Source organism: Stegodyphus dumicola, chromosome 2 (assembly GCF_044657685.1).
Source record: "Stegodyphus dumicola isolate Sdum_Otavi_A_Nest chromosome 2, ASM4465768v1".
NCBI lineage: Eukaryota > Metazoa > Arthropoda > Arachnida > Araneae > Eresidae > Stegodyphus > Stegodyphus dumicola.
The window spans coordinates 78,978,896-79,000,927 of record NC_140769.1 but is presented as its reverse complement, the minus strand read 5'-3'; the positions used below and the strand labels follow the sequence as shown (position 1 = coordinate 79,000,927).

Genomic DNA, 22,032 nt, shown 5'->3' with positions numbered 1-22,032 from the left:
ATTGGCAAAAAAAAACATTCTTTTGACTATTTGATTATTTTCCTTTTATTTAAGCCATTCCGAATATTATTCCTTAGAAAGCTAATCTGTGTAAAAACACACCCATTTTTGGAAGTTTATCTATACTTCAGCAGTTACTGCAACTATATTATTATAAATATTCATTCATATGCTCATAATATAAGCATAACGATCATAATAAACACGAATATGAACCTACCACGCAGAACGAGAATGCAAATTATTAAAATCTTGATAGAAATTCGAACGTGTGTAGTATTTGGGCGGGAGGAAAAGAATACCGAATGTACTGGAATTTTCTACCGTTTTCGCAATTCTTTGATCAATAGAGCGCGCACCATAGGTTACGTTAATGCAGAGAAAGGAGGAAAAGCAATTTCCGGGAGTATGATTCACCATCTGATGTTGGATATAAGGAAGAAAAGTTGTTTATTTAGTTTCGGCTTTGGTACGGGGAAAAAATGCATGTTCATAAAAAAAAAGCACTAAAAATAAAAAAATAAGGGCTTTAAAGAAAAAGTAAGCACTTATAAGAGCCTTTATATTTTATTTTCAAATATAAGGACTTATAAGCACTTGTAAGGACCGCTACGAACCCTGTTCAAGAAAGAAAAAAAAAATTATAAATATAAAGAGACTCATATTTGGTGTGAAGAGTATGAAGTTGGATTATGTTTGAAGCCCTACTTCAAAGCTTATCATATAAAAAAATTTCACAATAAATAAAAACAGCTGCTTCATTTTTATTATCAATATAAACCATTTTGTAATATTTATAAATAACTAAAACTTTTTGTCATTTTAAATATTTCTCTTTTTTGGCATATATATAATTTAATATGAAGCAAGACTGATTTTTCTTTCTTATAAATTTTATATTTTCTGTTTTACTGCAAAATTTTTGCATTAAATTTGTTACAAATTAAAAATATCATCCATTTTTCATTGGCTGGCTTGTTTATGGGTATGCATCTTTATGAAGTAGTTCCCCTAAAACTTTGTAGATGTATATAAAAATTAACATAATATATACCTCAGCTAATTCTGACAATTCTGCAAGGTCAAACTTTCTTGCTTCAAATAAATCATCCTCATGATTTTCATTATTCTCGTTATACTTTGCCTGATTCCATCTTCTGCGTTTCAAAGTTCCTCTGCAAGGCTCCTTTGTACCTGAAACAAAAAAAGAGAACTCCTTATACAAATGAATTTCAAAATTGGATTCTGCTGGTATTTCACATTCTTGCAAGGAATATTGTATAATTAAAGTAGGATTAGTTTCCTGCAGGAACTTTTCGAGAAAATGCTATCTCTATTTAAATACATGATATAATAAATTAAAATGGACAAAATTTTTTATATTATGCAAATGTACATAATATAAAATTGTATATTACGTAAATAGCATTAATCATCTAGAGGAAATTAACTTCTTTAGCACTTGAATAACAGAAAAGTTTAAAAAAGAACTAAAAATTATTTCTTCCATGGGTGATGGATTAAAAGATTTGTGTCCTTGGTTATAAATATATATATATACTTGAATAAGGAGAAAATAAGAACACTAAGAATTTGTGTGCTTGGATTTCAATCTTGGGTATATACTTGGGTAATTCTTAATCATTTTAATCAGCTCGGATTTTTTTCATGGTTATTATATTAAAACTGCAATTTTATTTTATGACTGCCTATTCACTGATTTTTAATGTCCATTATGTAAATTTTATCAGTGAATATTAATTATCAAGAACAAAAATATATTGAACAATCAGGAAACCTGGAATTTTTCAATTTGGAAAACAATTTCATTTGGAATACACAGTAACAACCTTGTACAAATAGCTGGATTTGTTTGCAAAGAGTGTATGTACTGAAATATACATGCATGATAAAAAAAATATGTATAACAAAATTAAGTTTAATCCTAGTATACGGTACACACATGATTTGGTTGCTTTTGGCAACATTATGATGTTCAGTAAATGCAGTGTTTATGATGACCAATAAACGAGTCCTTTTGGTGTTGGCAACTATTTTCAAAATTGTGCCAAGGTTGTATCATATACTAGGATTTTACCCAAAATTATAATTTAAACTAAAGGTAACCCCTTAATTCTCCCTCTCTATTCTAAAAATCATAACTTCACTTGATTGTATCATTGCTAGATCAATCCATCTCGCATGGCTGGCATAATGCTATTACGTAACTAATTCGGAACCTAAACTCATAATTTTGAGAACTGAAACTTTCCTAATCTAAACCAAAACCTTTCTCTTGGTGAGCTTCCATATTGGATAAATGTGCCACTTTTAGCTTCACCCTCTCTACTGCTTGGACATAAATGTACTGTCTTCCTATCATCAAAAACATGTACATGTTCTTGGATAGGCACAATTAGCATGCCAAATGAATTGTGGCCACAAATCTGAATTTAAATAAAAATAGAATTCAACTTGACTTTTCATAAACTTGACTTTTCATTTGACTTGATATAAAGATAAAAGGAAAATAAATTATAATGCAAAACAGAAAAAGACAATATTATTAATGATTATTATAATAATAATATACTCACCTTTTAGTAAAGAATCTTTCTTTTTCCTTTTTAAATTTACTCCACTTTTTGAAGAAATTACAATATCTGAAGATTCACACTTGCTTGATAAATTTTGTTTACATCCAGTTTCTGTTTGCTTATCCTTTTCCAGATATGGTTTAGAAATATTTTCTGTTTGCTTGCCTTTTTTAATATTTGGTTTACACACATTTTTTGCTTGCTTACATTTTTTAAGATGTGGTTTATGTAAACTTTCCACTTGTTTACTTTTTTCTGGATATGGTTTACATATTCTTTCTACTTGTTTATTTTTTGGGGAATGTGGTTTAGGTACACGTACTGCTCGTTTACTTTTTGGGGGGTATGATTTAAATATACTTTCTACTTGCTTGCACTTTTTAACAAGCTTGCCATTATTAGAAACAGAAATTTTGCATGGACTTCTTTTCTTAAAGTGAGACCTCTTTTTTATTTTTTTCTCAAGCACAATATTATTCTCTTCGTGATCTGTTTCTGAAAAGGGAAGGCCCCCATCCTCTGAGTATATTCGTACTTTTCGTGCACTCTTCCGCTTTTGAATATTTATATCTGGAGAGATTTTTCCATTTATATCTTTATCAGCAGAAAAGTTTGAAGAATCGCTCTGCATAGAATTTCTATGCTTCTTCCTTTTTGTGCTATCTACAGACTTGCATACTATTGATGGCTTACTGCTGTCTACATAGTAAGAAGAGTAACGAGATGGAGAGACAAAATGTTGGTAAATTTTTTTGCGATTCCAGTGTGCTGCTTTCGAACTATCAGTGAAAGAATTACTACAGCCAAAACATTTGTGTAGAAAAGTTATAGTGAAGCCCTGCATAAATTTTTCACGATCCCTCACGATTCCCATAGCAGTGGTTAAATGTGAAACTGTATAATCCTAATATACACTAAGCATTTTTTAAAATAAATTGGCGTAAAAGAAATCCTTCTAAAAACTTTACATAAATATTTAAGGAAATGCTTTAGGACTTCATACTTCGAAGCATAGTTCTTTCTTTTACAAATTTTTACAAGACCTAAAAAATTGTAAGAAAGAAAAAGAAAATCATTAATATAAAAGTATATACTGCAATAATATTCAGTATATTTATATAATAAAGTAAATAATATTCAATATTGCTATACTAGCTCTTCTAATAAAATAACTGACATATAAGATCAACCTGTATATTTAAAGGTGGTTTACTATGAATAAAAATGGGCTTGTATTAATTAAAGCTAAATATTTTACATTTGGTCAAGTAGTAACAGAATGTTTTGTCAAATGTAACAGGCTGAATGATATTTTGTCAAATGCTAACAGGTTGAATGAAATGAAATGATGCATTTAAAGTGAATCAACTCAAAATTTTGTTTTCAGATCAATAGTCCTTTTGGGCTAAAAATAAAAATATTTTAATAATCAAAATATCTTAAGGAGTATATTACATATAAATATTTTTACATATAGCATTTACGTTTAGGCACACTATTTTCACTGAAAGAAAATATTTATAAACAGAGTTATTCATAATTCTGTAAAACATTTTTAATATTCATACAAATTACCTACACAACTGATGCAAAAATTTATTATGCTGCAAGCTCGCTAAGTTTTTCAGATTCATTTAGAAGATTCCTGCATATAGGTATATAAAAAATAACTTCATTTAAGTAAAAAAAAAGGAACACAACCAAAAAAAATATTTTAAAGAAAATTTCACCTCCCATTATACAATTGGAGGAAAATACTGTTATGAATTTTGTACATCTACAGAAATTTTTTTGTGAAATTATATGTGAAATTGTTGCAGTTTTCTGTATAGTGTAACATGAAAATCTAGAGAGAGAACTCTCTGCGAGTAAAATAAAAATATGGGGGCAAGTCTTAACATTGAGTGAATGGCTATCTCGCTAATTTGGTGAGGTATTGCCAAGCTGACAACAGGTTTAGCAACTAATTTTTGTCACCAAATTTGGGTAATAGTTGCGAAACTTAGCAACATTTTTATCCAGCCCTTGTATGACCATACTAAGTATTCTAACTGAATGCAAGTAATTGATTTTAGATGCTCTGTAACCATATTCGACCCTCATATGCTTTCCAGTAATTTCAAGAAACAAAGTTCTAGAAATACCTCAGCAACCAGACGAAAACTATATAATCCTGGAGAGAGCAGCTGCTGTCAGTTATAAGCCTGGAGAGAGCAGCTGCTGTCAGTTATTCTTATGAGTTGTTAATTCAGAGTGATTTCAAAGTATTGAGATACCCATGAAAGCTTCATCTTTTGGATGTGTTCTATTTAAAATTCTTAGTAGTCTGAAGTGTAACTACTGATCATACATGGTCATACTGTGAACACTTGTACTAGTATTTCTGTAGAAAGTTCCAGAACTCTGAAGTGTTACTTTTGACAAAATAAATTTTATTAACCTATCGTTAGACCTGTGTGCATTCAATCTATTACAAACCTGTACACACGCAGCAATTTTGGGTGTCAGAAGTGGGGTTGAATGCCAGTGACAACAACGATGGATGAGCGATTGCCTTAATTGAAGAAAAGATGAAAAAGAGGCAAAAAAGATGAAAGCTGGCCAAGATTTCATTAAAGAAGCGACGAAAGCTATTCAAGGAAGATGGAAGCTGGTCAAGAATCCATTAAAGAAGATATGAAAGCTGTTCAAGAAAGATTAAAGTGTGTCAAGAGGACAGAAGTTATCTGAATAATAGAAAACAAATCTGAGGCTATGGAAGGCAGAATAGACACGTTTAAAAATAGGGTTGGAGATAATGAACAAAGAGTTTCTTCCCTCAACAAACGAATCAGGGAGAGAATTTCTACCATTGCCAAACCAGTTCACACCTAAAAAAAACGCAGAGTGACAGAAAGAAGCAATACTTATAGTTTTAAATTTTTATCCTTATTTTCTCACCCCTCTCTAAGGTGTTTTCTTTATACGTGGATAGCTAAAGCTATTGACATATAATGAAAACACCTCATGGCCAGGGCTGATCCTAGCAGGTGTGCAGTGCGTGCACCACACACGAGCGGCCAAAACAATGCTCAATAAAGCAAAATATTTTTATGAATTTCTCAAAATATATAGCAAGTCAAAAAAATATGCTGAATTTTAAATAGTTATTGAAAAATCAAAATAAGTCCCAATTTCCTGATAGCATAGCTTAGTTTAGGAAAAATCAAATGTTAGTACACAGTTTATTGCTCCACTGTCCATTAATGTCTATTCTTTACATACATTATTCATTTGATAGGAAAATTCGTGGCAAAGCCAGCAATAGCACAACAGAAAAGGTTTTTCTGCTTATCAGTGGCATTGGCGACGCACTGTGGATCGGCATCTCAAAAATGATTTTTGCAAAAGTTGCTTTACGAAAATATCTAATCTGATTAATCTTACCTAAGACATAGGAGTGTTTAAATTCAATATGCATTTGGGGAAATTAAGAGTTTTTGATTTAATAATACAATTTAGAAAAACAAAATAGAGGAAAGAAGTGATTTTTGTGTCTATGGTTTAGTGTGTTAGCCCCTTACCGTGTCACCGTATTTACTATTTTCTCTACGTTAGCGGGATTTATCTATCTGATGGTACTTCATAATACCTCACATATGCATCACATTTAAGATTGAATTAAATGAAGCCATGTTGAACTGTCACCAAATATTTAACCCGATACATTGATTTATAAATTAAGTAACAAAATTGTCTATTATTGGCTATTTTGGTATACCGTTAGATCATTCTTTTATTTTATTTGTTACACTTAGAATTTCAGATATATTTATTCATACAACAGGTTTAAATACTTTTACAAAAATAATTTTAAAATCCCTCCCAGATATGCAGGAAATAAATCTGTTTATATAGAATTTTTTTTTTTTTTTTTTTATCAATTCAACATATTTCAGATACACTCTTTGGTGTTTAGGTTCAAAAATTTGCTTTCCAGATTTAACACTAATTTGAAATAAAAATTAATTTCTAATAAAAAATTATTCAAAATTATATGTATGGTCTTATTATTTTTACCTTTCCATGTATACTAAAAATAAAGTGACCATTTATTAAACTATGAAAGATGACTTTAAATTAACCTAGAAGAGTTACGAAAACAGTACTTGTGAATTTCAAATAGTTTTTTTATGAAAGATTTTCAGTCTAAATATTACACTAACGCACTCTTAATATTACCAGCTATAATGTGTTTCAATGTTTGCCAGAAAATACAGTCATTAACAGGAAATAAAGGTTTTACCACATAAACACCTATGTTCTTTGATAAAAAAAAAAAAATCTCACTATATACTGTACATATATCGCGACAACATATCGAATTTTTGATTTCTAGATATTAGATAATTTCAGTAATTAATTTCTGTAAAACCAAACCCTCTATATATAAATATAAAATATCCTTTTTAGATAGCTTATATATTCGAGAATATGTGTACCAAATTTAGTACAATTTTTAGCCAGTTAAAATTTAGCATTCAGAGGAAATAAAACGAAATTGTTTCATAGAGATAATGGTAATTTTTTAAAGGCAGTGGAGATGTTGGCCAAATTTGATCCAGTTATTTCAGAACACCTCAATAATGTCAGTAAATGCAAAGATAACAAAAAACATATTACACACTACCTAGGGCAGCATTTTCAAAATCAAATAATTAATATTTTAGCCAAATCTATTCGTAATGAGATAGCACACAATGTAAAAAAAAGCCAAATATTATACTATAATTCTTGACTCTACAGCAGATATTAGTCACAAAGAACAAATTACATTTTTAATTACATGTGTGAACCCTACTGATGGTTAGATACATATTTTAGAATTTTTTCAAGGATTTTTTCCAGTAACTAATACCAGTGGAGAAGATCTGTGCAATCAGAAGCTATTGCCTAGTTTGTAGATCGAAGTTAAAAATATATGGAGTCAGGGCTACGCGCAATGGATTGAATATGAAGGGGAAAAATAAAGGGCTTCAGAAACAGATTCTCGAAATCAATCCTAGAGAATTATATGTGCTGTGTGTGGCTTATACATGAAATCTCATTGTTAATGACACTGCCAACTCCAGTGGTGAAATTTCTGGTTTTACTGATATGGTACAAGAGGTGTATAATTACTTTTCCTGCATCCCCATATTGATGGGGTATATCCCCCCCCCAAAAAAAAATGAAAAGTCTAACATTAAAACTGTTAAGTGAAGAAAGGTGGGAAAGTCATATCAACTATATTAAACCTTTAAACCAAGATCTACAAAACATAATTACCACATTAAAAGCCTTAATTGAAGATACGACTAGAGACACAAAAACAAAAATGGGTGTTGAATCAAAAATTAAATGTCTTGAAGCATTTAAATTTCTGTGCTCAATTTCAATTTGGCATGATTTTGTTGAGATATTTGTAATTGCATTCTTATTGGTTAAAAAGTATACCTTTAGTAGTAGCCTATACAAAAAATTAATTGGATCTTTACTTTACTTAGCATATATTACAAGGCCAGATATTTTATTTGCAGTGAACTGCTTAAGCCAACTGCAGGAGCATCCTACTGACGTTGCCTTGGTGTGCTCTAAAGAGAATTCTTAGGTACTTGAAAAACACCCTTAATTTAAAATTGATATACAAAAAGGGTGATTTGGAAAAGGCAAACTTATGTTTGCATGTAGATGCAGAAAGGGGATGCAGACTGGGGGGGGAAGATACTCATGGTAGGAAATCAATTACTGGTTACTTTATAATGTTTTCAAACTGTCCTATTATGTGGTGCTGTAACAAGCAAAAGTGTATTGCACTTTCATCAACAGAAGCTAAAATAATTGCTTTATGCAAAGGTGTTCAAGATGTTTTTATGGATAAAAAATGTAGTAAATGAAATTTCCAAGGTTAAAAATGTTTATATTTTTGAAGATAAGCAGTCATGTATTAAAAGTATTGTTAATGAAAACTTTTCAGGTAGGCTGAGACATATAGATATAAAATTAAAGTTCACTCTTAGGACTGTTAAAGAAAATAATATTAAAATTGAATATGTACAATCAAGTTTACAAATTGCAGATATGTTAACTAAGACTCTGTCCAAAACGAGATTCTATGAACAATAGTCATTGAGCTGTTTAAAAAATTGTGTAATTCTTTTATATTTTCTATAATATGCAATTAAGGGGGAGTGTTGAGATATTTGTAATCGCATTCTTACTGATTACTGGATTGTTTCATTTTAAACAATATTAGTGGCATTAAGTTTGAGGCAAGATGGGTAGATATTTGAGTTCTCTATTTTGTTGAAGTTGTTAAAAACAATAACATCATCTATATAACAAAAGATGTGCTGGAAGTATTTGTAATCTTCAATTTTAAGTGATTTCATAAATTTATATTCTTGGGTAAACAGAAATATTTCGCAAATTGCTATTGAAAAATTTCTGCCCATTGACAAACCTTGTACTTGCTTAAAGATGCTGTTATTAAATTTAATTGTTAATAAGTACACTTTTTAAGAACAGTTGCCAATTTTCAGTAGAAATAATAGTATTGATCTGAGGAAATAAATTAGGGAGAGTAAGTAAACTATTATAAATTTCTTCAAGAGGTAAAGTAGTGTAAAGGTTTTCAAAATCATATCATTGAATATGCTCTATTTCAAGTGAGTTTACACACATATTTTAAGAGGATTGTAAAGCTGTATAAAATTTTTGTAGCTATTATGATAATTTCATGAATTATTTTTATTTGTATCCTCGCTACAATTTAAAACTAATTATTGATAGACAATATATTTTATTTTAAATAAAATGTTGATGTCACAAGTTTAAATTAAAAAGCTCTTTATAATCCTTGGAGGGGGGGTCTTTTTATAATTTTTGTGGATGTTAAAATAATGAATTTGTTTTTAAAAGACATAGTGACCATATTTCACTATGTTCTTAGACCATCATGAGAATAAATGGTCACTTTTTCTTTCAAACTGATTCATTACTTGTAAATTACTAAATGATTAAAATTTTTAATAGTGAGAGATGCACGAGTTTTAAAATTCGAATGTGATCATTTGACATATAACTAATGAGACTTACTAATATGAATAAATTATAGAAATATCAGTAGATTTCAAACTTTGCTTTTTAACTGAAATGATATCTGCCTACAAAATACTTTTATACATAATTTATTACTGTATAATTTATTTTTAGGTACTAAGATTTTTTTGCAAGGTAATACTAAGTTATGACTATTATTGTATTAAAGTGTAACAATATTACAAGATTAAGGTTTCTCCATGAATGATTAGTATTAAAAATGCTATTAGTATTAAAATTTTTAATCTATTGGTATTAAAAAATAATAATTGTTTCATCTGCAATTTTTTTAATTAAAGAATTAACTGCTTATAGCATAGTTTATCAATTTTATATAGTAAAAGAGATGCTGTTTGTTATTACAATTTTCAGTTATACTGTTAGATGCATCGGGTTTTAACAAAAGTTTCCCACCACCGCAAATATAATTTGCGCAAACAGTTCGCATTGCAGTGTTTACTCATATTTTGTCAAAAGATGTTTGGCATATGAAAGAAAGAGACTTCTTTTAGAACACTGTGTATAAATTGAATGAAAAAGTGATTTAAATTCTATATTAGTATTATATCAAAAAGTTTAATAAACATAATACTACAGGCATAAACTTTACTGTGTTATAACCGTAATAGCATAAGGAAAGTCACTTAGGTGAAAAATGAAAATTTACTTTGATATACATAATCTATAAAAGGTGCATGCCCCTTGCCATGATTCTAAGTTATCAGAACTTTCCCTTCCACATGAACAATTTCGATTACTGGGACAATTTTATTTTTATTTATTTATTTATTTATTGTGAACATACAATGCAATATATCATTTTGTTCTAGAAGAAAAGTCATTAAACAATTTTACATCTGATACATAAATAAAAGTCCTTTTTTTCTATTTTCAGGCCCTAGGAGCTTCTTTTTAATTTCTTCATAAATAACGTAGTAATATAAAATTTTGTTCAGGAAGAATACCTCTTTACTTGAGGTAAAGTGCTGATACATCTTGAAGCACTTTTTTCCTATTGGTGGGCCCCCTAAGCTCATAAATAGAAAAAGAAGAATACTGCCATGTAGAAAATGTGGTCAAGTAATTAAATATGAAAGAAGAAAAAATGGAGATGCTAGAGGAAGGGGGACAGTCCATCCTTCAGATTTGTGAGGGGAGCCCAGTCGATATAATGGTCAGAGAAGCTGACTGCGATGTCGAAAGGCCTGGGTTCGAATCCTGGAGAAGGCATGGTTGTAACTGTCCCTCCCTTCATAGGAAAGGCGATGGTGGCCCACCTATTAGGTGCCTCCATAATAAAGAGACCACCACATACGGCCTTGTATAGATTAATGGACTTAATTGTTCACAATGTGCCATTGGGGAAAAAAAAAAAGATAAAAGATTGCAGAACATTTTTAAAGATAAACGTTAACCTGTTAGCTAAGAGATAAAATTTTCTGGGGACTTTTTTTTTTTTCAGTAATAAGTAACGTTACCACACCTCAATTAATGAAAGAAAATTGTTTTTAACTTATCGATTTTTCAAGTATTTTCAACGTTCAAAGAATTAACTTTCAGTACGATACTTCTTGAAACATTGTGGCATACTTTTAAACAAATAACTTTTAGCCATATTTTGAAGAAAATAACAGCTACTGAAATCTTCAATACTGAAATGCAGACTAAAATGAAACCAAACTGTGCAAATTCAATTCACAATGCATAAGCGGATAAGTGTGTGCACCAACTGGTTGCTTGCGAATAGTGCTTAAATACCAAATAGTGCTCAAATGCCATATTGCAAAAACTAGTTTGCACATACTTTGTAGGATTCAAAAGGCCCCAAACCGAGTCTCTAACATGTTTTTTTTTTTTTTTCAATAGTGCGACTACGAGAATGCTTTTGTGTTACTACGTTCTCTCCCTTTTCTAAAAGTGATTTGTCCCAAATCACGTGGTCGAAAGCTTGCGGCGACAGCGTTTTTTGTAGGCAGGTGGCATTTAGTAACCGGCAATAGAAAGAAATGCCATCAGTTGAGCAGAGAATCAATATCAAATTTTGTGTTCACTTGGAAAAGACTGCTACGGAGACTTTTGAAATGTTGAAGCATGTGTACGGAAGTGAAACGTTAGTAAAACACAAGCTTTTGAGTGGCATTGTTGTTTCAGAGAAGGCAGGGAAAGTGGTGAAGATGACAAATGCTGTGGCCGTCCTGTGATTTTGCACACTGATGAAAACATCAAAAAGGTGTCTATGGCAGTACGTGCGAACAGGCAGCAAACAATCTGCAAAATAACAAAATCAGTTGGGCTATCAGAGGCCACATGTCGGCAGATACTGACTAATGATCTTAACATGCAAAAGGTGTGTCAACACATAGTTCACCACGTTACATGTAGACCATAAGGGAATTCGAATGGAAATGGAGGGAGACTTTGTAGAGTCATTAGGTTAATTGGAAGCAGAAAAGATGAAAAATATGCAACCGCCTTCGCTGGGAATCAAACCACAGACCTCTGAAAATACCGGCCCAGCATGCTACCATTACACCACAAAGGCACGCTAGGGAAGTGGGAGAAGTACCTTATATACTCCCCTTTTTAAAGGGCGACTAGGGTTTTAGGGGATTTATTCGCCAAATCCTGGGTGCGGAGAATCATCATCCACAACTATTTTAGTTTGGGCGCCACTTGTAGAGTCATTGGGATTTTTTTTTAAGCAGAAAAGATAAAAAATATGCAACCGCCTTCACCGGGAAGCGAACCACGGACCTCTGGAAATACTGGCCCAGCATGCTACAGTTACACCACGAAGGCATGCTAGGGAAGTGGGAGAAGTACCTTATAACTTAATCTCGGCTGTTGACAAAGATCCTTCTCTACATGGCAGAATTGCTATCGGAGACAAGAAACGGTGTTTTTTGTACAACCCACAAACCAAGAAAGCATCGGCAACACGGAAACACCACAATCTCCACGGAAGCAGAAATTCCGCCAAGATCGCTCTAAAAAGGAAAGGTCATGCTAGAGACATTCTTCAATATCCAGGGCATTGTGCATCTGGAATTTATCTCTGAAGAATGCACTCTAAATAAAGAACTCTATGTCGAAATCCTGCATCATATGTGCAAGTCAATCTGGAACAAGAGACCAAAAATGTGGGCTGAGCAGTCATGGGTGCTATTGCATGACAACGGTCCTGCTCACCAATCCTTACTTGTCAACGACTTTCTTATGAAAATAAATGTTCTGCCTCATCCTCCTTACTCACCTGCTCTTGAACCCTGCAATTTCTTCCTATTTCCTGAACTGGCAAGACACTTGCAGGGTCGTTGATTTCAGTCTTCAGATGAAGTTAAATATGCATCGCAGGCTGAATTAAACGTCATGGCCAAAAATGGATTCCAGACATGCTTTGATGAACTTTACAGGCACTGGCAAAAGTGCGTTGTTGCACAAGGATCTTATTCTGAAGGAGGATATGTTTCTGCAATTTAATTCATATTTTTAACATAATAGATTCAGTCCGGAAACTTTTGAATCCTACTTCGCATACATGACTTGTCAACAATAGGATGCCATATAACCACACTACGATTAAATACAGTACAAAGTCCGTAATCCGGACTCATCGGGACTTCGGTGATTCCCAATTAGGGGGTTTTCCGGATTATAGATCATCATTTTAAATCTGGTAAGATGGCATGCAGAAATTATATGATTAAAAATATGAAACCATAATTTATGAAATAAACAGCAATTATGATCTAAATGGTATCAAAATTTACAAAAAAAAAAAAAAAAGCTTAATATTTATTTGTTTACTTTATTAAAAATTTTTTCCAATGTAAGTTGTTTAAGTTGCTTTGTTTTTTGTGCTAATACTTTCTCTTTAATTCTATAAACAGACATAATTTCTTGTTCAGTTACAAAGTTCCACTGTTCAAGTCCGGTAATTGCTGTGTCGAGAATACCGACTAACTTGTCAATCAAAATTTTTTCATTTTCAATAACCTCTCTGTCACTTTCTTCACTATCAGAAGCGGTATTTTCTGGATCTAGAACCATACTACAGATTTCACCGTCCATTATTTGATTGATGATGTGGTCATCATCATTGCAATGAAAAACTTCTGTTATACCATCTTCATTTATTACTGCTTCTCCACATTTCTTTACAAAATCCAATAACTGGAAAATTTCACCTTTAGTTTTTGATATCCGAAAACCTTCAAATTCGCGCCTATCATCTTCGTCGTCCTCACCATGAAATATGGTAGCTGGCCATAAATCAGCCAAGCATTTTTTAACGTATCTGGAGAGATATCCTCCCACAACACACAGAAGATTTTATGCTAAAAAATTTCAAGAAGTCTTGAATAGTCTTGCCATTGTTCAAGAAATTTAACATATTTTAAGAATGCAACTTTATACTTGCATTTCAGCGTGTGCACTATTCTCATATCCATAGGCTGAAAGCTAGACGTACAATTTGGAGGGAAGAATCATACGGATACATTATCTTTCACTAAAACTTTAAGTGAAGTATGCGCCGAACAGTTGTCAACAATCAGGACTATTTTTGAGTCATCAGGTAAACCAACCGAATTCAAATGTCGCCGAGCCTCGGGTATAAAATATTTTTCAAACCAATCATTCATCAATGATTGTGTCATCCATGCTCTTTTATTTGCTCTTTTATTGTTATTTGAAAAATAACGGGGGAAATCGTTACTCCTTTAAATGCTCGAGGTTGTGCATGCTTTCTGATTACGAAAAGTTTGCACTTGTGCGTTCCTGCAGCATTTGCGCAGGCTAAAATTGTTAGTCTCTGACACTGTATCTTTGACACCAGTTGCTGCCTTTTCTGTAGAGGTTGCCAAGGTATTTCGCGGTACATGTTGCCAAAAAAGAACAGTTTCATCAGCATTGTAAATTTTTTCTGGAGATAATTGTTCACAAGTAATGAGTTCAATGACTTCATCTGTAAATTGTTCAGCAGCTTTAGTATCAGCTAAAGCTTTTTCATCTGAAATTTTTAATTGTCTTATACCATGGCAATTTTTTAAATTTGGTTAACCAACCTGTCGAATATTTGCACTCAGTGTTTAAGTTAATTTCTTCATGAAATATTTTGGCTTGAGCCATTAGCATTGGATCTGTCAATGGCACGCTCGCTGCGACGCCGTCTGACCCCTTCAATCATCACTTTCTCATGATCATCACTTTTAGCATAAAGAACCCTTTTTTCTGTTATTCATTGCAAGTGGGGTGTCGGAATCCACAAAAAATTCAAAAAGTTCCTTTTTTCTTTTTGCTTATATCATATACAGTTGACTTTTCAATGTCATACTCCTCGCATAATTCAGAGACGGATATGCCTTTACCCATTTTTTGCAGCCATTCGACTTTTTCTTTGATGGACATTGAAACATGCTTTCACTTTGTATATCCTTTGGTAGCTCCACAATTGGAAACTCTTTTTGACATAATCGAAAGTTCAAGCTTAATTGTTATAAAATTGCTCTAACAGTCCGCAAAAAATAAGCTGGATCCAATTAGAAGATTAAGGAACAGCGCAATCTGCATACATTAACTGAAATGCCTTAGAATCAGTAAAGATAATTTTAGCCTAGCTTACACCGTTATACATTAAATGCGCATGCATAAAAAGCATACAAAGAAAAAGTTTGTGGCTTTGAGGTCTGGATTATATATCATTCCAGATAATGGACGTCCAGATTACAAACTTTGTACTGTATATAAGAACTACACGAAATGTAATGCATTCCACATAATATGGTTGATTTTAGTGACAAAAAATACTGCCATACCCAATTAACAGGTTAATAATACTGAAAAATACATCAATGGTGCAATTTCTGGTTAAATACACAGTAATTACATATTAAATCATTAAATTATATATAGTGTGGTCATAAAAACACTCCCGACATATAAACCCCTAGTGGCCTATCCACACAACCAATTTATTGTTCACTTGGACTGAATAATGGTTAGCAGAGCCTGACTGTAAGTCTGAATTGTGGGATGAAGGTTGGTTAGTTAAGTGGATTTTCAACATCTTGTGAGCATAATATCAAGCTAACCCCTAGTGGTATACCCTGCATAGCGTTCTCAGTAATTAAATGCATAAATGACTGATCTGCTTGGCTATTCATAAGTAAACATCTGGCTAACATTCATAAGTTGTACACATTTGGTTAGTTTGAAAAAAAAAAAAAAAGAAAGAAAGAAAGAAACTTAGCTTTAAACCTCTATATCATGCCTTGTTATTATGGACTTAATTACCTTACACATGTTTAGTTGTTTCAAATTTATTTTAATTTATTCATTTAAATTTTTACGTTAATTTCTTATTTGCTTAATATTTTTCACTTAATTTATTAATATTTTTAATCCCTTTATATTTTATTTAATTATTATTTATTGTTTTATCCATTACTTTATTAATTAACTTTTGCTCCCATTCTTTATGGCATTCTATAGAATTAACAGCATTTCTAATTTTTTAAATTAAGCCTTTGAATGAGCAAGTTTACAGATTTTCAAACCAGCAATAAAGCATAGATATAGTTAATAAATTAAGCAAATGAAAATTTTTGTTAAACTTTACCAAAATGCAATGAAACATGCAATAAAATATCAAATCAATTTATAAATTATATAGATGCCTTCATGAAAGAAGAGCTTGCCTAAGAGGCCTTGATTGGTCTGCTAATTCTGCAAATAGGTAAAATTACATAAAATTTGTAAATTTAAGTATGAGTAAAAAACATAAGCACAGTTTAGCGGGGATATGTCTTACTCCTCAGAATGACTTGAAAAAACATATGAACACCATATAAGGGAAATGATTTTTCAGTTCATTTCAATGAAAAAGCACATACTTACGTGAAGGAAACAATAAAAATTCACCCCTCCCCCAAACAGAGCTTGTGTCAAAAATCATGAAATAAAGTTCCTGTACTGTCCGACTACAATATGTCTAATGAGAATACACTAATTTGAATACAGTAATATACCGAAAATCCGCCGACCTGAAATCCGTGTTGCCTTTCAGAATATAAACATTCAGTTTATAGGTTCCGGAAACCGCAACATTCAGTACAAAATATCGAAGAAAAAATACTTACCAAATAATAATGAGTCATAATGGAAAAGACAAATTATTGACATTAAAAAAAGTTTAAAAAATAAGATAAAAGTTTTTCCCTCTAATCTCTGCATCAAGATAAAAAAGCAGACGATTCACTCAACTCTTCATTCAAGTTCATGATTCACGTTGTGGTATTTTCTAAGCTTTCTTATTTCACAAGATTGTTTACTGCTGCCTTTTTTATATCCTGATATTTCGTGAATAAATTAAGAATATTTTAAATTTCAGCCCTTTTTAATACAATGACAGATAAGAAACGCGCTCATGATTTTACTGCTTGCAATGTTGAAAAACATAAACACGTTGCATTGACGGTAATGCAAAAAGTGCAAATTCTGCAAAAGATGGAGGCAGGTGCTACTCCTCGATTTATAGCAGAACGGTATGGAATTGCGACACGATTGTGTATGATATACAGAAAAATAAAGAAAAGCTGTTGAAATTTTATAGCAACAGTGATTCTAACACCGGAAATCTTTGCATGAGGCGAAATCGGCACACCTCAATGCTGTGTACATATAATACAATGAATAATATAATCAATTTATATATGTTTAATGCATATAAATTATTGCAATAATGCATATAATTTAATTAAATGCATCTAATACGGCTTATTTATTTTGCACTTTTAGTCCGAATATTATGCGTTATCTTTTCTGTCCTGAAATCTGCAAAATCCTAAAATCCGCACAACCTCTGGTCCCAAGCTTTGTGGATTTCTGGACTTCTACTGTAATAATTTACATGCATTCTGAATGAAAAGGGATTTTCTTCTTCTAATTTCAGTTTTCCTGAAATTTTATTAAATACACTTCCCACTAGTCTTATGAATTATTTTAGTTAAATGTCCACTACTTTTCTCTTCAGATTGAAAGTAAACTTGTATGTAAATTTTGGCATTAAGCCAATTCCTTTTAAAATGTTCCTGCTAAATATCTGAAAATTTAGTGTTGTAAACATTTATGACTTTAACTTAACTTATGGTGCCGAACAAAACTAACTAAAAAATCAAATAAATCAAAACAAATCTAATTCATAATATATCAAAAGATCGATCGAATAAACAATCGTATATCATATCTACAATCAATCATATAGTGGTATTGGTTTAGTACAATAGGGCACGTTGTGAAGCCCACTAGGGAAAAATCAATAACCCCAAATTCAATTAAAGCTCCATGTTTCTTAAAAAGCCTCCAGGCTCCTGGAGGGACATGACAGACCACCGTAAATTACAAGATAAATACACAAATGCAATTAAATTTCAAACACACATTTATTAAATTCTTGACTATATTGTATTATTAGTAAATAACTGGGTAACAAATCAGTAACCCCTACCACATATTTTTACTATGAAAATATCACATCTGTCACAAAATTTCAGCTTACAATAATTGAAACATTTAATTAACTTTTTTTTTTTTTGAGAAATTAAGAAGGTGTAACATATTTTAATTCTCCAAATAAACGGTTCTCATTAATTAAAAGTGAACAATTTTCTAACACGCATATAAAGCAGGTGTAACAAATAAATCCTCCAAAATAACTGGCCATTCCCTTAAAACTTCTAATCACTTCTCAATATTACCAGCTAGCAATATTTAATTTATATAAGTAATAAAAATTTATATATGGGGATAAATGGTTATTAACTAGTCCACCATAGCATTTTGGAAAGACAGAGAAAAGAGAGAAAATAATCTTAAAATTTCACTCAAGAGATGGAAGACAGTTTTTCCAGACTGAAGGATCTTTAGTGTCCAATCCACTTAGAAATAAGCTAAGAATTTTTTTTTTTTTTTTTTTTTTTTTTTTTTTTTCAAAACACTTTTAGAAGCATCTATTGATTTCAGGAATCACAGGTGTAGTATGTTAAAGACAATTTCTTCAATCAGCCAGGAACCGCTTTAAATATGTCCATTAAGTGAGAGAATTTCCGAACAGAAAAATCTTTAGTGTCCAATCTACTCCACTGGGAAATGAGCTAAGACAATTTTTTTTTTTTTCTGTCATAACACTTTCGGAAGCGTCCATTGATTTCAGGAACAAGGGGAGCATGATACCTCCTTCTGGAACAAATCTGTATCTCATGATCAATTCCTTCAACTGGAATGTCTCAAACATGACTATTCAAGTTCTACAAAATACACGATGAAGCAGAGAAACTAAATTTTGCATAGAGCACTTTCAGTACAAACTCCTTAGCTGTAACAAATCTATGATGAACAATTCTAACTGGAAAGCCTCTAACATGACTATTCAAAGATCTCAAAATACACGATGAAACAGTGAAATCAAATTTTGCGTAGAGCACATTCTTCGTTCGAACAAATTCTCATCAGCGGGAAAGCTGCGAGAAACCTCCCCTCAGACCGAGGCACAAGCCCCACCGAACTTTGTCTTTTACTGCCTTACATCTTCTCAATTCAAATCTGTCTCCAAATCCGACACAAAAGCTGGCGCTCGCAAGAGCAAGACCCGCAAGGGGTCAAACCCTCACTCTTTTCTCCTTTTTTTCTTTCTCTTAGCTTGAAAATAGGAATCAGAATGAATGCTAGCAAGGTGTAAACCTCCCAGAAAATCTCGGTTTCTCCGCCTCTGTAAGTTCATAGGCTTACAAAAAATCATCAAATTAAAAATCACACCAATGCCAGAATTTTACTTTATCTAGACTGAGAAAATGACAATCCCCATGAAGAATCAAAAACAAGAAAAATCTCACAATGAACCAACATTTGTACTCAGGAAAAACGTGGGAACTAGAGTGGATCCCCTAACTAACAAGCGGAGCTAAGCTTTACGACAATCCAATTACCTGAACTCAGTACACCCCCCACTGTCTTGAAGTAAGCAAAATTGTAACTATAACAAAGCAAAAGCAAGAAAATTTTCGTTTCAAACGCCATTAGTAAAAAGCCACAACACAACACCCTACTGCCTCCATTGTTAGTAAAAAGGCCATAAACCAATAAACCAGATGTGTTTCCTTGCAACTGTCTTTCGCACATCTTACACATCAAATAGTTTTCGCTACACTTTCTACTCAAGAATAACGACAATAATAATATTGTCTTTTGCTACACTTTCTACTCAAGAATAACGAGTTAAATAAAGCCTTAACAACTTGAAAATACTTTTTTCCAGATTAAAATATACATGAATACAAATAAAAATATTATAATAAAAAAAACTTAAAACACATATTAATATTAAAATTTGCGACATAACATTCCTGAACAGAGTATCACTCTTCAGCCCTCTGTGAAATTACACAGAAATATTAAGCAAGAAATTCTTCATTTCTTGTTTGATGCACTAATGTTCAACAAGATCTGAAAGCAACTTTATTTTAAGAAACTTCTCCCCTTATGATCTCTAGCACACTCGATTTCTTACCCCTGCATAATTTATGACATTTCTGCTTACTTGATTGCATCTAAGAGGACACCCCTGTAAATGCCCTTTTCATACACAACTGTAATAAAAATAAACAACCTCACCCCATGGAGTAGATAAAAAAGACAAGCTTGGTGGTGAATAATGACACACCTCACACTAGTACTGTTATAATTTTTAACTAGTCTTACAAATCATTAAATAATCTACTTTTAATCATTAGTTTTGATTTAAATGCAGTAAATATATAAGGTTCAGCCTATGAGAATAATATACAGTATAAAGTCTTTAATCCAGACCTCCATAATCCTGAATGATCTATAATCCGGACCTCAAAGCTACAAACTTTTTGCGCATGGGTAAACGCATAATGTGTTTACACATGCGCACAATACCTTTATGCATGCGCGTTTAATGTATAACTGACAGTATAAGCTAGGCTAAAATTATCTAATTATCTATTTCAGTTAATGTTGCAGATTGTGTTGTTCCTTAATCTTCTAATTGGATCCGGCTTATTATTTTCTGAAGAGTGTTAAAGCAATTTTATAAAAAGAAAGCTTGAACTTTCGATTATGTCAAAAAGAGTTTCCAATTCTGCAGCTGCCAAAGGATCTACAAAGTGAAAGCACGTTTCGATGTCCATCAAACAAAAAGTGGAATTGATGCAAAAAATGGATAAAGGCACATCCTTTGTTTCTCTAACCATTCCGAAATCTGTTTATCAATTTCACGCTGCTCTGTGGAAGGGGGGGATGTCGTGGTGCGCAATGAACTGGAAGTTGATCTGTCAGCACTGCCCTCATCTTCAGGGCGGATGTTTTTATTTAATTCACCTTATAATTCCTTACTAAATGTAACGTTTCATCTCGATGTACCCTGATATGGTTTAAATCAATTTCCTCGTCATTATAAGTATTACAAATACACATCAAATAGTTTTCTGGTTGCAATTTTCTAATTTCGACCATGCGTAATGTATGCTTTACGCATGCGCGCGTTGAAAGAAATGTTTAATAAAATAAACAAATAAATAGTAAGCTTTTTTTTTTGTAAATTTTGATACCCTTTAGATCATAATTGCTCTTTATTTCGTACATTACAGTTTCATATTTTAAATGCATAATTTTTGCATGCCATCTTACCAGATTTAAATTGATGATCTATAATCCGGAAAAAAACATTGATCTAGAATCACCGAAGTCCCAATGAGTCCGAATTAAAGACTGTACTGTAGTTGAAGATTTTGAATTCTTTCCTCTAATACAATTTTTGAATCTTGAAATACGAGACCTTTGAACAAAATACATTAAATTAATAGTTGCAAAATATTGCACATCGATAGGGTAATGCTGTCATCTAGTATTAAAAAAGCATTAGAAACATAAGATTACAGCTACTGGTGTTAAAAAATTAGCATTTTTAAAGGGGTTAAAATATTAACAAATTTTTGGTTTACAGGTAATTCCCAAATATGGTGCTTGAAGACCATTAGTTTCGAAGAACACGATACCTTCCCCAGAATTACACAATTTCAAACTACAGTCAAAAGTCTTTAATCCGGACTCGTCGGGACTTCGGCAATTCCGGATTATAGATCATCAGTTTAAATTTGGTAAGATGGCATGCAGAAATTATAAAATTAAAAATATGAAACCGTAATTTATGAAATAAAATTAATTATCATCTAAAGGGTATCAAAATTTACGAAAAAAAGAGCTTGCTATTTATTTGTTTACTTTATTTAACATT

The 22,032-nt window shown here is 31.9% G+C and overlaps 1 protein-coding gene across 2 annotated transcripts in view; it reads right to left on the bottom strand.

Annotated features, from left to right (window-relative positions):
* Nucleotides 1-22,032, bottom strand: part of LOC118198867 (uncharacterized) — a 120,287-nt gene that overhangs the window by 80,210 nt on the left and 18,045 nt on the right. For both annotated transcript variants that reach the window (XM_085810797.1, XM_085810798.1), the window contains exons 2-3: nucleotides 2,598-3,640; nucleotides 1,055-1,194 (exon numbers count right to left, since the gene is read on the bottom strand). In XM_085810797.1, coding sequence (XP_085666923.1) covers nucleotides 1,055-1,194; nucleotides 2,598-3,471 — 1,014 coding nt within the window. In that variant the 5' untranslated portion in view covers nucleotides 3,472-3,640. The remainder of the gene's footprint in view (nucleotides 1-1,054; nucleotides 1,195-2,597; nucleotides 3,641-22,032) is intronic.